At 42.8% G+C, this 16,782-nt stretch overlaps 1 protein-coding gene across 1 annotated transcript in view; it reads right to left on the reverse strand.

The window, feature by feature from the left end:
• EHBP1 (EH domain binding protein 1) overlaps positions 1 to 16,782 on the reverse strand; it is a gene marked incomplete at both ends in the record, with an annotated part of 202,604 nt that overhangs the window by 21,347 nt on the left and 164,475 nt on the right. The window contains 5 exons of the mRNA XM_079532785.1: positions 6,229 to 6,352; positions 8,979 to 9,085; positions 9,236 to 9,377; positions 11,847 to 11,974; positions 14,649 to 14,765. Of these exons, the coding sequence (XP_079388911.1) occupies positions 6,229 to 6,352; positions 8,979 to 9,085; positions 9,236 to 9,377; positions 11,847 to 11,974; positions 14,649 to 14,765 (618 nt within the window). The remainder of the gene's footprint in view (positions 1 to 6,228; positions 6,353 to 8,978; positions 9,086 to 9,235; positions 9,378 to 11,846; positions 11,975 to 14,648; positions 14,766 to 16,782) is intronic.

Here is a 16,782-nt window from a genome sequence, read left to right on the forward strand (position 1 = left end):
GCGCAGCAACAAAGCGTATGCTGCTTTTTAGATCAGGAAGAGTTAATTTGCAGTGACACAACATATGTGTTTACAGTGTTCCTAATGTTTGCCATGCGGTTCAGGCTGTAATTAGTCCCATTGACGAGGCAGCTTCCAGACTGAAAAAGAAAAGGTGAAATAGTGGCTGGTAGATGGCAATCCTGCTCCTACGTCAAGCATCTGTGGTACAGAAATTGGGCACGGCTGGGTGACAGCAACTCACCCCAAGGCCAGCAGAGAAGGCGGTGTAGAAGACCCTTGAGTCATGGTAGGTGCCATTAGAAAGGCAGAGCTTGCCAGCTCCACCAGGCAGAGCCTGCACTATGGGGAGCCTGGAGTGTAGTGGAGCCCAGGGTGGTGGTGAATCTCAGCAGATTCCAGCTCTTCCCTTTTCCTATCTTGTCACTTCCGAGGCTGACGGTGCTGGGCTGGGCCAGCAGAGAGCCTGCAGGACCTCCGTTCTGACCTCAGGGCAGCACTGCCAGCCTGAAATAACTACTGTGCTCCCATGAGAGCTGTGCTCAGTAAGGCAGCAGCAAGGAACTGCAATCAAGGTGAACTATAGGCCAGTGGAGAAAGGCAACAATTTTAGGAACTCTTTACTGTTCAAGATTCACCCTGAAAACAGCAAAAATTAGATAGCTGTCAAATACAAAGCTTATCTCTGCTGCAAGATTTTACGATACCGTGTTTAGCTAGTGTGGCTAATGAAGGAAAACAAACGACAAAAATAAACCCGTGAGGACTATTTAAAACAATAGATTAAGCTACCTGCATTATTTCCAATGCAATTAAACTCTACAATTAGTATACGGTAGGAAAAATACCAAAATGGTGATAGTATCGCTTATCTGGTTCTCTAGCAAAAGAAATTCACAGCCACCCCCATTGCACACCGTATGTTAACTCTTCACACTGTGGGTATGTACAACTCAGAAATATAAAATTAGATGCTTTTGAAGGACACTGAGCTCCCTCTGGTGAAGGCATAACAAGTTTATTAAGTAAGCACCACCTCTGGAAGTATAATCCCCTCTGGCTTCTTCCACGGAGTTTATTGGTTCAGTTTTCCTAACCATGAGCATCATTAGGGCAATGCAGTAATTAAGAGTTGTTAGAAAGTGAATTCTCAAACTGCAGATTAGAAAATTAAACTATTTCCTGATTACATATTAATGGAGCACAACAATAGCAGTTGCCATAAGCTTGGAAGGCAACCAAGGGATAAATCTGTGTACTTAATTACCATAAACAATGGCTGCATAGAAATGAAGTTTTATGCACATTCCCTTCTGTAATATGTCTGATATCAGTACACACTTGACAATTCTTGTTCAATTATCTCTATTATTTAATGCGCTGTGAACGGCTCTGTGTAAATAAAATTAACCACCCCAATTACTTTGAATTCATCTAGGGACAACGTAATAAAAAATGTGAAGAATTCTGTATGCCTATTAATCTAAAACATTACAGAAGCTTTCACCAGATTTTCTTGTCTATATTTATTTTGTCTACATTTATTTTAGTGCACTGCTAATTCAATTACATTTACCATCAGTGGTCAATCATCAGTAGCAGAAGGTTTTTTTTAATTATTATCTCATTAATTCTACTACTGTGTCACAAAAAGGCTCACCCATTGGTAAAGTATGGGAATCATATAGAAAATGTAAGTGTGTTTCTACTTGAATTTGGGAGCTTGTAGTTAATCAGAAAAACAATTAAAAACACTTCATACCCTACGGTCAGATAACAAAATACCTGATAACTGCTATGTTTTTCTAAAATAGTTGTTTTTGTAATTAGTGAATAAATAGTGACCCAAAAAAGAGGGCTAAATTTAGATCAGAGGTTTGTAAAGTAGGCTTCTTTGGCTTTTACTTTAATTGTGTTATGTGATAATTCTGCATTTTAATTGGCACTTAGCCATCAAGATGATAGGCACCTTAAAGACAATGACAGAAGAATTCGTAATGGAGAAAGGCTCTGCCACAGAAGTACAGACAGAACTATTTTATCCATAACAGGTTAGGCACAACATGGCAAGTACAATCCCAAAGAAAGGGAGATAATCCCACCCCTGTCATCATTTGATGTCAAGCCATTATAAGAGTGCAAGAAGGGAAATCAACACTATTAGATTATGTGATATTTATACTCGACCACACAACTCCCTCCTCTTACTTGAACCTGTGTGCTGTGTTCTCTCCGCACGCTTGCACCCACTGCACGGCATATGGTGCACGTCCAAAGCCCTCCTGCACATGTAACTACTGCACATCTCCAGGCTGTGACAGCAAACGTGCCATCAGCTCATTCTGTGCGGTTCGAGACACTGAAACACCGACTGCCCTCACAGTTCTGTGACGTGCCAGCAAACTCCATTTCCCTGGAACAAGGTGAGATTACATTTTCATTTCCAGTGCAAAGACTGAGGTCTGAGGTACGGCACCAGCGACATGAATTACAGGATATTAATAAAAGTGTAACTATTCAGATTCAAATGGAAATCAGCAAGCTGGTAATTTTAATAACTTTTATTTTTTCACACGTCTTAGGAAAGTGTTTCCAGTCAAATCAGGAGCAGCTGGCACTGGAAACGCAGAGCTCTGGCTGGATCCGAGCTCCCTGTCTGACTGACGGACTCTGAACACATCAGCTCCCCTTTGGCCCCAAGCCAGGAACTCGGCTCCCCGGCCAAAAAGCTGTCTGCAGGCTGCAAAATGGCAGCACGCATGGTGGCAAGGAGCTGGGCTCTCTTCCTGCAGCCCCGTTCCCATTACATTCCTCTTTGCACAGCGCTACGCAGAAAACAGCAGAGGAAGGGACACATTTGCACCTAGATCGTGCCCTAGGGACAGGACCAGAGGTCAGCTGATGTATCTTTCTGGCCTTGCTACTAGGCTAGGAAAGGAAACTGCCATCAGCCTTAAGGCCTTGCTACAAGGAACGGGAGACAAAGTCCTTTCCTGTCAAAGCAATGCATGCCATAGCCTCCTGCTGAGCAGCAAAAAGGAATCCCAGAGGGTCAGGACTGCCAGGTGGCAAAGCAGTGTCCTCACTGGATGAGAAACATCCCTGGTTCGGTGCTGGAGGGGCTGAGAAAGAAGGGAGAGAGCTTTCTTCCCAGTGCGAGTCTGACACTCAGGACATGGCCAAGCACACTGCAGAAGGGCAGGGTGGTCCAGTCCCCAGCCGACATGGCAGGATGAGAAAATCTTGCTCTGCTCTCCTTGAACCCAATGGCAAAGCAATGGTTCAGTCATGAGATGAGCTTCCCAGCTCTGTGCTGCTCTGGGCTTTGCATGCTTTTGGTATACATGGAAACAAAGTTGGAAATCCCAACGCAAACGTGCTTCTACATTGGCAGGGACACGAGGCCCTGCAGACACTGGTTTGAGTGGCTCTGTGGAAGGCCTTCTGGCAGAGTGGGACAAATGGCCTCGTGAGAAATGAGTACAGCAGGCTCCTGCTTACCCAAGGTCCTCTAGAGACACAACCCCAAGCACAAAATTACAGAAGGGATTTGCCCACAAAAGCATTCTAAGTATACATCAACTAATTTGTGGTTCTTGTCCTTTACTGTCTGTTTTGAAGCTTTGAGCTGCCCATGCGACCTTCTGGTTCTTAAAAGTTTACATTTTCAGAAGAAACAAGTACCAAAAGACTTTCCAGTACAATGCTGAGAGCTGGCAACATTTCTCATTTCTTGTCCTTCTGGTATGTACCAACACCTGGGGGAGGACTTTCAAAACCCCAAGATCACCATCAACAACCCTTGAGGGCTGTTGTAGCTATCGGCCTGCAGTTATTATCTCCCCTAAAACATTATTTTGTAGACCCCTGGTGGTCTGTGGCAAGCTGGTTGGACGTATGGTGTTGACTCATCCTTTCTGTTCCTAGATTCCTCTGTCAGAATCAGGAAAAACAGCTCATACCCTTATGGAAGACGCTGGGACTGAGGCACAGGCTGCTTATTTGCCTATGTTAGCAATACTTCCTAAAGAGAGGTAGAGAAGAAGTGCCATCCTTACAGAGCCACTGATGAGGCACAGCCAATCCCCTGAAGCCACTCCAGTAGGCACCAGACGAGGGAAGGAGAGGAGCCTGCAGCTGGCCAGGTAAGGAGCTGAGGGAAGGGGACCACATTTGGGCACAGAACCAGGAGCTGACACAACAACATTTTACAGGCACAGCAAAAAGATGTTCAGAGTTTTTTCCGCTGCCAAGGCTACATCACATGAAAGGTGAAGACTCCCACCTCTGCCTCCTCCATTTCCATGTAAGGAATTGCAGTTATTGCCACAAGGGTGACAAATGGGATATTGATTGGCAGGAGGGGTGGTACACAAGACAGTCTCTCTGTTGTGATCCTTAGCTAGAAAAGTTTGAGAATCCCCACTTTCAAGGCTATAAACTCAAGTAGAGATAAGAAACTCCGCTCCTTGCGTGTTTCCTCCTAAATTGCGTATTTAAGCTAAGAATGGAAACAGGATTTTTATCAAGGACTTGTCAAATCAGTTAAGTTAAATCCTCAGAAAATGATCAAGAACATAAAACTTTTCTATTATGGCAGAACTGCACGGCCCCTCATCGCCAGTAAAAGAAGCAATGAGTATTCATTGGTATTCCTATTACAGTCCATACAGCTACACTGTAGAAACTGCTCTATGTGTTCCATTTTATGCAGAAAACTTAAACATTAAATCATCATCTTGGTGCGTCTGACATGAGGAACACAGCAATATTTGTCCTACTTCAAAGCACAAGAAATGCAAAACTAGAAGAAACACAAGAAACTCCTCTTAAGATGGAATAAGCAGCATAAATTAATCAGTCATGATATTAGATGTTAAAAAAACCCAACTATACTACACTGACAACTCCATACGTATCTAGAGGCAGCACTCAGAGTTCATGCAAGACTTGCAAAACGCTATAGTAGTTCCTTTGTGTGGAACGCATGTTTCACCCTTTTTCACTCCACAGAGTACAAAAGGAAGTATAGGATAATACATACATATTTTTGTTAGCTTTAGTACCTAAAGGTTATGTAATGCACTTGAAAAAGTACTTCAAAAGCTTGTAGTAGGTAAAAGTTCTACTAAACAAGCACTGATCCAGGAGAGAAAGTCTGAGTTACATTTTTTTTTTGAAAAATGCTGTTGAAGAGTCAAACCAGCTGTGCATACAGCAAAGTAAATACATTTAAAAAACCACCCAGATACTTGGACATGTGTGGCAAACTGATTTCAAAATACCCAACTTTAAATAAAGTCTGTTCATCTGTATTTCAAAACACACCACTGGTTTGAAATCCACTGTAAGACCTGTTATTCCAATTAAAGGTGGGCTTCACCTTTATGAACTTCAAACACACACAACTTTTTCAAAAACAGTTTAACCCACGGTAATTTGCACCAATTGACTTTTTTTCTCTAAGGCACGGGAAGAACACTTTTTGCACCTACAGTATAACTTATTTCTGACATATCAAAGCACCATTTGTTTCAACCCAATGCTGTTAAACCTCTCCATCTCTGACGGACACCAGCACTCCATATCCACGCAACGTGCATCACAGGAGTCACAACCAGCACACTGTTAACAAAAACTCGCCCATGTACTTTCATCCTTTCAACTGCACCTACAACACCAAGCATTACAGACTGTTTAAGACCTGCTCTCCTGAAGATAAATAAATAAATAAAGTAATTGTGGAGCATCAGTAACCAGATAGTATTCTCAAATTTCAGTGATCTAGTCAATGGAGCCTTCCCCCATGTACTGTGCTCTGTTTCATGCAGTACATGGCTTTAGCTGGCCAAATCTTTTTTTTTTCCCACTGAATCAGTAGAACAGTGAAGATCTTACTTTTTTTTTTTCATTCTTTTTTTTTTTTTTTTTTTTTTTTTTTTTAAGCAGTGGCATATCAATGAGGCACAGATGTGTATTCCAACTCTGCATGGATGAGCACACTGTTCAATAGTGCTGGCTCACACGGTATCAGGGCAAGTTATCACTTCCCATGAAGGCACTCTTATCACCAGGGCCCAGAGAGGTGGCTGCAAATCGCAGCCTTTTTATTTTCAAGGCAGTTTTGCTGAACATTCAGGCTTCAAAGATTCACACTTCCAAAACTCTATAAGAGTTTGTGAACGCTCAATTTGCCAAAACTGTTTACAGTGTAATTGGGCACCGTACCTGTGTCCATGAGATAGCGAAGGCGCTTCTCCACCAGCGCGGCACGGGTGTCAATTTGCTTTTGCTCATTCTCTAGTGCTGCCAATTCTCCTACAACATACTGACTGGTGTCTTTGAACCCTTTCTGTTAAAGAGAACAAACAAGAAGAAAAAACATCACTTGTAAGTTGCATTTTTCCTTTCCACAAACACTTAGTAAGGCACTTACCTAAACAACCAAATATCATGCTTGCTACCAAAAAGCTAACGCTTACATTTTGCAAAGTTCACAATTTTGCCAAATGTCCTTATTTGTTTATTAAAACATCCCACTTTTTCCTGTAGGGAACACTCGATTCTGCAGTTTTTAACTACCTGGCTGACTTTTTGAAATTCATATAATTTATGCCTAAGTACATAAAAGCAGCCGTAACAAAGCGCTGTGAAAGGAAAAGTAATCCAGATAAAGCACTATTTAATGTGTCATTTCATTTCTTACTCAATTTTAAAACCCCAACTTTAGGAGCTAGAAGAACTAGCATAAGAGTCTCTAACAACAATTAAAACATGGGTTTTTGAGATTAAAAACAAACCCGAGACAAGCTCCCTGGCTTGCTTAGCTCCTCTGGGTCAACTGTAATGATGCCTCTCACCAGACGAGGCTGTAATGCCTCTCTGGGTTTCCCCTTCTGCAAGCAATTGCCTGGCTACACAGTGATCTGGAAAAGTACTGCTAATTACTGTGACTGATTGTTATCCTGGGCAGCAGTGACAAGGTACAGGCTCTCAGGTGCTCAGGGACTGACCTGATCTGCCCTGTTGGCACCCTAGTAGGTAAATCAGGCTGAGAGCAATTCCTTCCTGAGCAAGCCAAGGAAATGGCAACGAGTCAAACTTGCCCCTTGTGCCCCATCAGGGCTTGTCATCACCCCACAGAAAACCACACACTTTTCCAAACACTTTCAACAAACAGCCACAAAGCACTTTGTCTCTCTCACCAGGAGCTGGAGAACAGTCCTTTTGAACCTCAGAGTTATTCTCATGGGGCTCAACTTCCACCACCCAGCTGTACCAAGTTATTACAAGGTATACGCAGCGGTGAAATGTCGTTCCTGAAGCATATTTTTGTGTGGGACGTTAGGAAGAAAATATTATTCCTTCCAAGTAAGCTTATCCACTTCCTTATAGTCTTTGGAGATGATTTTGGATGGAGAAAAAGAAATGGCAAAAGAACTTTGTGTTTCATCTGTACCCAAGAAAGGATGCAACTAAAATCACTGTCCCTTGGGAAGTGAAAAAACAGAGTTTGTTTTTTCCTTGGATGTCGTTCCCTACTGGAGGCCAACTTGTTGCTGTGGAAGGGCCACAAAGACTTTCACTGAACACTGTCAGTTGTTAAACATTTCTAAAATGGTGTGTTAGCTTCATATCCAAGTGATAGGTGTAATAACAATAACGTTGGCCTATTCTTACTTCGAGTAAAGACATACTCAAAGTGAGGGCTGGAAGAATGGCTTCCAGGACCACTAATGAGCACTGAGGTTTGAAATTTGGAGTGTGTGAATTTAAGCGTTGTGCTCCCAGTAAGTTGGTCCTTCTCCTCTTACACAACAGCCAATGGCATCGGTTCCTTTGGAAACAGTTTTCCACGTGACACACAGCCAGAGAAACAACAGCAAAACTACTGGGGAGCGGATCCTGAAGGAAAAAAAAAATCAGTCCTCAGCAGAGCTGAGGCGATGCGCAATATATTGCCTTTCATCAACTATAATTAATTGAAAATAGTATGAAAACTTCCCTAATGTCAGCACGCATAATTGTTAACAATTGTTATTAGAAGATGAAAAGAAATGCTGTGTCAGGCTGAAATATCCCTAGAGTTCCTGTGTATCATCTGCATATGTAATGCGGGCTTACTGTGCCAGAGCTCTTCAACTCTGCAAAAGTATAACTGTGCTAAAAAGAACTGTCAGGTTTGTGAAAAGTTGGATGTTTCGGGGTAGGAGTGAGCAGTCTGAAATCTCTCCTCGGCTCCGGACCGCTCCAGCAAAAACAATACAAGTACTGAGGTGAACTGGGGAGAGGAGAGAGCGACCACCATCAAAGGCTGCGTTGTGTTTTCAGACAAAAAAAATATCAGGGTAAAACTTGTTCTTCCTGCTTCTGTCCCACAGCTGTCCATCAAAACCAGCTTTCTCCCTGCGGTCTATCAAATATTTCCCTCACAAATCAATTTTACACATGATCAGCCCATACCCCTACTGAGCTGAACCTCCCCGTTAATTAAGTGAAGAAATTACCATATATATTATATTAATGCAAACATCATTCAGCTAGTAATTCACGGCTGATCTGGATAATGGAAAGGTTGAACACCCATTAACCCAAGCCAACAAAATGGGTTGGCTGAGAAATTCTAGCAGGTCTCATGTGACTCTTCCCTCTAACTGCAGCTCTGCGGTATCTGCTATTGTAATAATTAAAATCCTCCCGGTAGATCAATACTGGAATCTCTTTATGGGAAGTGCCCTGATGGAAATGTCTCAAGAAAGCTGGGGCTGTGGAACTCTGAAAAATTCATTTTTTTTATCTGACAATTATCACCACACTGCAGACTAATTCAACAGTGCACCCCTCTCACTCTGCTTTGAATGCACTGGAGATTGACATCTAAAAAAACCTAACATCTCATTTTAACAAATAAAGGCACTATTTCCACATACAGTTTAGAATTATCAGCAATCATGAAACCAGACAAAAAATTAATATACATTAAGCACTTCATCTTCTGATGGCTTCCTCTGAGTCTCAGTTATCGCAGCCTTCTCCTCATTTCCTCTCTTTGTATCTTCCTGTATTGATCTCTGCCTTTTCATCTCTTGAAAAAAGGGGAAAGACATGTAAAATTATTATAAAGCTTGATATTTATGTATTGAAATGGGGACTTACATTATCGGGTTTTAATATATTTATTGTTAAATATTATTAAATCATAAGATGGGAAAACACGCTTTATATTTTCTCCTACCTGGTCTGCTCTCCACATACTGACTGAAAGACTGGAGCTGAGTTTTTCTGACGGTGGAGTCCTTGCTGAACACAACAGGATTTCTAAAACGTTCTGCTGCTTTTTGTAATCGCTCAGCACGATGCTCCTCTGTTCCATTCTGCTAGAAAAACAAGGCACACAACAGTTTCTTTTGTTTACAATGCGGAGACACTAAACTCGAAAGGTACGCTTGGCTGGGGGAACACAACGCAGGTTGTGCAGAGAGGATTTCCCAACTCAGACCACAGTTTGCACAGGACGAAAGTATCAGCTGCAGGGAGAAGGAAAAAAAGGAAAAGCAAAAAAGAAAGGACAGGAGTGACTAAGTTTCCGTGTTTTTGCGGAGCGTGCGGTGGCAGCGGTTGGTTTTGGCTCTTTGGGCCCCCTCCTCCCGCACCGGCCGTGCCGCAGCCCAGAGCCGTGCCGTGCCATGCCGCCAGCCGGGAAGGAATTGTCTGCTTCCTACAGTCCCCCAGCCTTGTACGACAAGAAGAACTAGTTTCTAATTTTATGCCCATTGAGATAAACCACTAATGCTGGATGAAGGCTAAAAGGTAGGATTATAATACTACCCCACTGAACTGCATTTCATCAGCTATAACTTTCCAAAGCCAGATTTGTAAGTAAGCCCTTTACAGCTAAGGAAACTACAATTATCTTTTTCCAGGGCTTCCTATGTTAATACTGGTAACAAATTCAAATGGTTCTGTCGACGTGAAATATCCCAGAAGACTGAACCACCGCAGTGTGTGGAAGCTGCAGATACCGAGGTGCTGTGTACCAAACAAATATTTCATTTTATACCTAATCTTTTATTATTTTTATTAAGTGTTTTGAAAGTAAATAGGGAAAGGCTAAGATGCATGACTAATAGCTAAGCCTGCTGAATGCTGAAACTGGTTATCAAAAGCTACCAAGACTTTGCCCTTCCTCTGCATTGAGACAATCGGTAATGAGGGAGTTCTCCAATGGCCTATTCTCTAGCCTCAAGGAGGCCGGGGATACACAATCCTCCAGGGAAGGTAACAGTTTATCCTTTTCCACAAACACAGAATGCCTCATTTATAAACGTGTAAACTGCATTTTATTAAAAAACAAATCCGACTCAATGCCGAGAGCTCCCCGAGAACAGATGGACACCATATATTCCTTATAAAGCCGCTTTCAAACTCTTCCTTCAAGATAAACTGTTAAGTCGCACCTTTTGTGGGAGCACCTTAAAAACCCGGCTCGGCGGCAGGAGCCGTTTAGAAAAGAGAAACCCCTTTTTCATCAACGAGGTGGTGCTGCATTCCCCTAATGGAGGCGGCCCCAGCCTCAATTTGGGGAATTAAGCTTAAAAGTGTTGCTCCTACTGGACGGAGGGCTCGTCGGCTGCACCAGGCGGGCGGTTATGATGCTGGCTAAACAGAATGTGGTTTCCTGTTAGCAGCACGATAACGAGTCGACGGCCTAAACTCGAGTCTTTACCAAAATAAACAAACACGACTAATTTTTTAGGCCTGGCAACATGCTAAAATATCGGTGTGATTAGCCAGTAAATCCCATTTTAAGAAACCTTTTTATGACTAGGGACTTCTGCCACTTTACAAATGTATTCCTCTAAGCCCACTAATTCAGTTAGCCTTTTCAATCCATTGTATTATTCTTGGGCCAGCTTCATTTTGCATTAAATCCACTGCAGAAAGCTAAATTGAACGCAAAAATCAGACTTGATCCAGGCTTCCTTTTGTTCAAAGATAGAGACCGAAAGTCCTCTGCTGCTGCCACACACTTTCATCACCAATTTATAGGAACCGACAGTGTAAGGGAAAAGCAATGAAAGTCATTGTTTTGGGACTTCAAAGCATCTCTGTATCTGGGGAAGGAAATCCTTTCAGTCAGCAGCGCTTTCCCCACAGACTGCAGGTGGGTGAAAAGTTATACCCAACTGGAAGTGCCCCAGAGCCATAGGGATATTCATGACATACAGGGACTGCTTTTTTAAAACAAAAAATAATAGTAAGAACATAATTAAGAAAATGAAACGGAAAATTGAGTGGTGCGTGCTTTTTGCTGAAGGGCTGAACGTTTAGAATGGGCGAAACAACCACACGCACCACATACTGGTTTCTTTTTTTCTCAGGAGCTCTCGTTGTCAAGTACCCAAGTATGTATGGCTTTAAAAAGGAACGCAGCTTAGTTTTAGTGCAGCAGAAAAGAGAGGGCCAGGCTGTGAAGGGAAGCAAAGCGCTGCGCCCAGAGCTGCTCCCGAAGCTCGCTGCTGAGCGCTGCATGCAGGGTGCAGCCCACGCTGCACTCCTTATCCAAGTGGCAGCCCCAGCACTGCCAACTTGGAGGTGATGCCTCTGCCTGCTGCTGTTATGCCGATTACAAGCATCGAGACACAAAAAGAGACAAAAATGTGCTGCTTAACCAACAGAAAAAAAAGCACCCCGGTGCACTGCAACCTACACAAGTGCCATGCCACAAAGACTCTCTGCATTTCTTGCCATTAAGGATTTGGTAAGAAATCATTTTCCCCATCACGAGGTACAAACAGAACTCAAAACACAAAGGTACTGAGACAAAAGAGTGAATCAAAACTTACCTTAACATCTTGCTCGGAGCTATCAGTTACAGCTTTCTGAGCAGCGCTGGAGAGTGAATTTGCCACCTGTGGCTGAGTTTCTAGGGTCTTCTTCAGCTTCAAATCCACCAACTTACTGTTTTGTTCTGCTAAATATGCAAATACCACATACAACAGAGTGAGATGCATTTAAATGCAGAGTCGGCACAACAATGTACCAATTTAAAAGGTAGATTTCATTCACTTAACTACAATTTCCAACTAAATAGTAGAAACTAGAAGGATTATTATTATTATTATTTTGTAATTCAGATTGGTGTAGATTTGTGTAATGCATAATTACATTTAGATATTTCCTTTAAAAAAAAAAAACAAACACAAAACCATACATAAAAAATACAGCACTCATCTAAGCAAGTACACACAGCCTGAAGAGAGTAGGTGAGAAACACAGAAACCAGATAATGTTTAGGCCCAGTTACTCCCATTCCTACTTATAATTTGGAATTAAAACACACTTAAAGAGACATTTATTTTCAGATGACATATAACAATTTATCACACACTGTAAGTACTGATAACCCCTCAAGTTTATGAACTACTCATTCATCCTAAGGCTCCTTGGCACAGCTTCTAAACGTTACAATTGCAGAATCAAAAGAGCCAGCTTTCTAGTAATATTTTACAGTGATTTATAGAACACGTCGACGCCAGTGAGACACGTCAGAACTGCACTGAAAGGACAGACTGAGAACCTGCTGGACCCCACAGAACTTTCCCATCAGTTTTAGGAACACAAATCAGAGCCCAAATAAGCGACGGCTGAGAATTTTACTTCCCAATAATGCTCAACCTCTATATGCAGGTTGACTGTGCAAACGTACAGCACACTTACACACACAGTGCTTTCCTACAGAGTTTTCCCTGCTTGCTAGTGAGGGAAGTGGGGCCATAAGTGTTTTGCCTTCCAAGGTTTGATTCATGTTAGCCCAAGTATTTTTGGCATGCTAGAACCCAAATGATGCCTGCCTGCAGCAGCAGCGGGCTGGGCTGGGTGATGACGAAGGATAGTTTCCCTTTCCTCTGGCACACCCAGCCAGGGTGCCCTTAATTGAGGCTCACATGTAAGTACACGCACATTCTCATGGTTTTATACATAAACATCATGTAATAACTATGATAGAAGAGGTTCACATTTTATCAGATACATTCAGAGTGGCGTATGGTAGCAGCACTGACAAACACAGACAGATGCAATATTTAAAACCAACAACCTGCAGTAAAAACAAACAAACAAAACAACACACACACACAAAAACCCAAAGTTTTCTTGAGAAAGACAGGAGGGACTAAGATCCAGCAGGGGACAAATTAATTAACAGTCAACAATGACCCCAAATGTGAAACGTCCCTCACAGTTCTGAATCTAGCTGCTCCCAAGGGATTTGGCCTTCGTTAGAACTTGGTATGAATTGGCAGAATTCCACCAAAATCTGTGTGCACTGATTTCTATCACAGCACCAGGCTGCTTTCTGAATTGCTGATCGCCTTCTTCCTTAGTCGTTTGAACATCGCTGCTTGTCCATCTGGCTAATGTGCAGACTGACCTGCAAAACCATGTCTCAGCTTTCTCTTCATAATGTCTTCCCATGGTGGAAATGAAAGTTTGTGTAGTGTTTTGTATTCCTGAGAAGGTATCTCTAGGGAAATAAAGGCCCACAGAAATAAGCGTGGGCAAGTCCTTGGGGCTATGTGACAGGAATATTCATTCACCGATTTTCTATGTCTCCTAAAACGAATTTATTGGAAAATTATTTTATAGGATGCTACTCTAAATCAGCTGAAGTCAAATGTTGGAAACACTAAATATATTTTCCTATGTCCTAGGATATCCTCATACAAAAAAATAAAAGACAGGACTTACACCTTCCGCACACAGAGAAGATCAGCTTGCTAATGCAACTGAAGGGAATGACTATCATTGCTGATGCAATGATAAAAAAAAAAGAGACAGACAAAAAGAAAACAATGAGCAAACACTAAATGAAGTGTTTTGGTTGAATATGTCATGGGTTACACACTTGGGTCCAGCTGACATAGGTTGAACCAAGTCAGCGGCTGCTGGAAGAAGCTCACCCTTCCACTCCCTGGCTCCTGATGCTGCCCAGTGCTTGTCACTCCTCTGGGCTGCCAAAGCTCACAGGAGCTTGCGGTGGGCTGAGAGTCAGACCACACTGCGAAGAGTCCCTCAGCATTCCCTGGGACCACTGGTAGCCAGCAGATGTACAGAGCACAAAATACCAGTGCTTCCTTGTACAACTCTGACATGTTTATCATCAGCGGAGGAGGAAACCTCAGCTCCATTTTGGCTGGTTTACAAGTTTAGGAGGTAGAAATACCACTGAAATGATTTGTTCTTGTTGGACCAGCACGCAACACGATGGATAATACAAGCACCTGTACTAGAGTATGAATGATTTCAAAATGTGTTACTGAAAACAGTATTGCTTCAACTTAAAAATTAAATAGGAGCTCTGTTCCAAACACATTGCTCCCATTTAACAGATCTAGACTGAAGCCTTTCCCCATCAAAAAGGAGAAGATGTTTAAGTTGCCATTATTGGAAATAATAATCTTGTCCCTGATCTTAAATTTCAACCAAACGTGAATGCAAAATATCCAAGGAGAACAAACATTAGGGTTTGAAAGATGTGAAAAGGCACAAAGAAATAAAGTTATGACAGAGAGAAGCAGCACATCACTACTTACGATGACAGAGTGTTAGTCATGCAAAATACACAAAATAGCCATTATTTAAATTACCCGTCGAATCAAGGTCATTTTCTAGGTTAGTAAGCTCATCTCCACCTCCAGTAACAGAGCATTCAGGAACCTCCTCGTTAGTATCTATCTCAATATTATCATCATCCTCATCCTCATCTGTAGGAACACACAGCATTAAGGTTAGTACTGTCTTATGTTCATGCGCCACAAGACTGAAATAAAAATGAACACTTCAGAGAACAAGCTGCGTTATGATAAAAATGCAAATCGTTAAGTAAGTGAGGAAGAAGATTTCACCCAGTCCACTCATGGGTTTATCTTTATACTGATGCCGTCCGATACACACGCAGGGAGCTCTGCTGGAAGCTCCTGTCACAATAAAGGCAGAGCCTGGCCTCAGCAGTGGCTGCTCACTGCGCTGAGTGTCAGCCTAACTCTAAAAAGCACATGTGCTCTTCCTTATAACTTGAGTCATAATGATTTTCCCCAGGCTCCCAGCTCTCTGTAACACAAAGTGGGATACAGGTGCTGATGCCGGCGTTCAGCAGCTTTGAACGGGTCTGGCCAGCAACAGAAACTGGGAGCTCCAGTCTCTCCAGAAAGGCAGCAGCCACCAGCACTGGGCTCCCAGCTCAGAGAACTTTGCTGCTCCTTGTCTGACACCACACAACACAAAGAGGTGACCCCTGCACCCTGCTTACGCCTTTGTGTCTGCCACCGCCTCCAATGGGAGCAGGAACATCTCCCCTGAGATGCGATGCTCAGCAAGCAGGGGTGCAGCAGGAGCACCTCCCACACTGCTGCCTCGCTGCGGCGCCCTGAATCAGGAGTGTTTGTGAGCGACATACACTTTAAATAAAATAATAATAATAATTACACTTGATATTTTTATGGCATCCCTCCGCTGGGTTTCTCAGAGCGGCTCATGAACATTACTTGTAAATTAGCCCCATAATGTTTTACGAAGTAGCTAATTATTATAATTACAATGATGATGATGATGTAGGTAAATTATGGCGCAGAAAGAGTAAGTGACCTGAGGAAGATCAAATAGCAAGTGTCAAATTGTGAAGCAGATCCCAGGAATAATCCTGACTCACAAGTTCAATACAAATATACAATGAAATTAAACAAGGTCCATAAAAGCTAGAGTAGTATTTTCAAAGCATGTAGCTGCATTGTATTTGCTCACTTTTAAGTCCCGTATCGTGTGCTATCTACACTTGTTCAGACTTATATGAACATTTTTTTCCTATGTATGTATGCACGCATATAAAAGTGATGAAAAAGAGAAGGCTGAAACATGCCAGGAGAAAGAATACATATAGAGCAACTGCAGGAGCGTTAAAACATTGCACAACAGGGAAAAATGCTGACTGTAATTACAGACCACTGATACACTCTGACATTACCTAAACAAAAAGGATCCCAAACGTTGTACCAAGGTGCCAGAATCCTGAATAACAGAGGCCTGGGGTTGGTGCCAATGGCTCGTTGCCTGTCTCTGAAGTACACCAAACTCATCCTCAGACCTGCAGATTCCAGACCCACACTGCTAACATGGAGGCTGTACGGCCATTTCCTTTCTTCGCCTCTATATCTCTACCATCCCTACAATTCCCACTGTAGGAGCTTTTTGGCTTTTTTGTGTGTGCGTCTGCTACTCTTTTCTAACCTTCAGTTCCTCTGTAATCATCAGACTTCCATGCAGCTTTGCCAGTTCAGAGACAGACTTTCTACGACAAAGGCACAAAGAAGTTTCTATTTTAGCACGGGCTGCTTGCTTGCTGCAGAAGCGGTCTGCGTCAGCAGGACATCAGTAGGATGCTGCAGGACTCCTCTGTTTCACTTGACCACCATGACTTCCCCGGGCTCCTCTCCACTAACTCTTGCTGGTCTTTGGAATGTCAGCTCTCTCCCCAAATGGCTCAGCTTGAGCCAGATGGATGGCGATCTGGTCTCCTCAGCCAAACCAGGACCCGGGACCAGGCAGTTCTTCAGCTGGGCAAAAACACTCAGAACTCTCTGCAGTATTTCTCCTGCTCCCATTTACGGTAACACAGTGGGCTCTGTGATCTGAGGGAGGCAGCTGTATGAAGCAGAGGGGCACACTGACATCAGGATGGGGTAAAGAGCAAGCGGAAGATAAAGGGAAGAACAGTAATGCAGGGAC

Source organism: Tetrao urogallus (genome assembly GCF_951394365.1).
Source record: "Tetrao urogallus genome assembly, chromosome: 2".
Classification (NCBI taxonomy): domain Eukaryota; kingdom Metazoa; phylum Chordata; class Aves; order Galliformes; family Phasianidae; genus Tetrao; species Tetrao urogallus.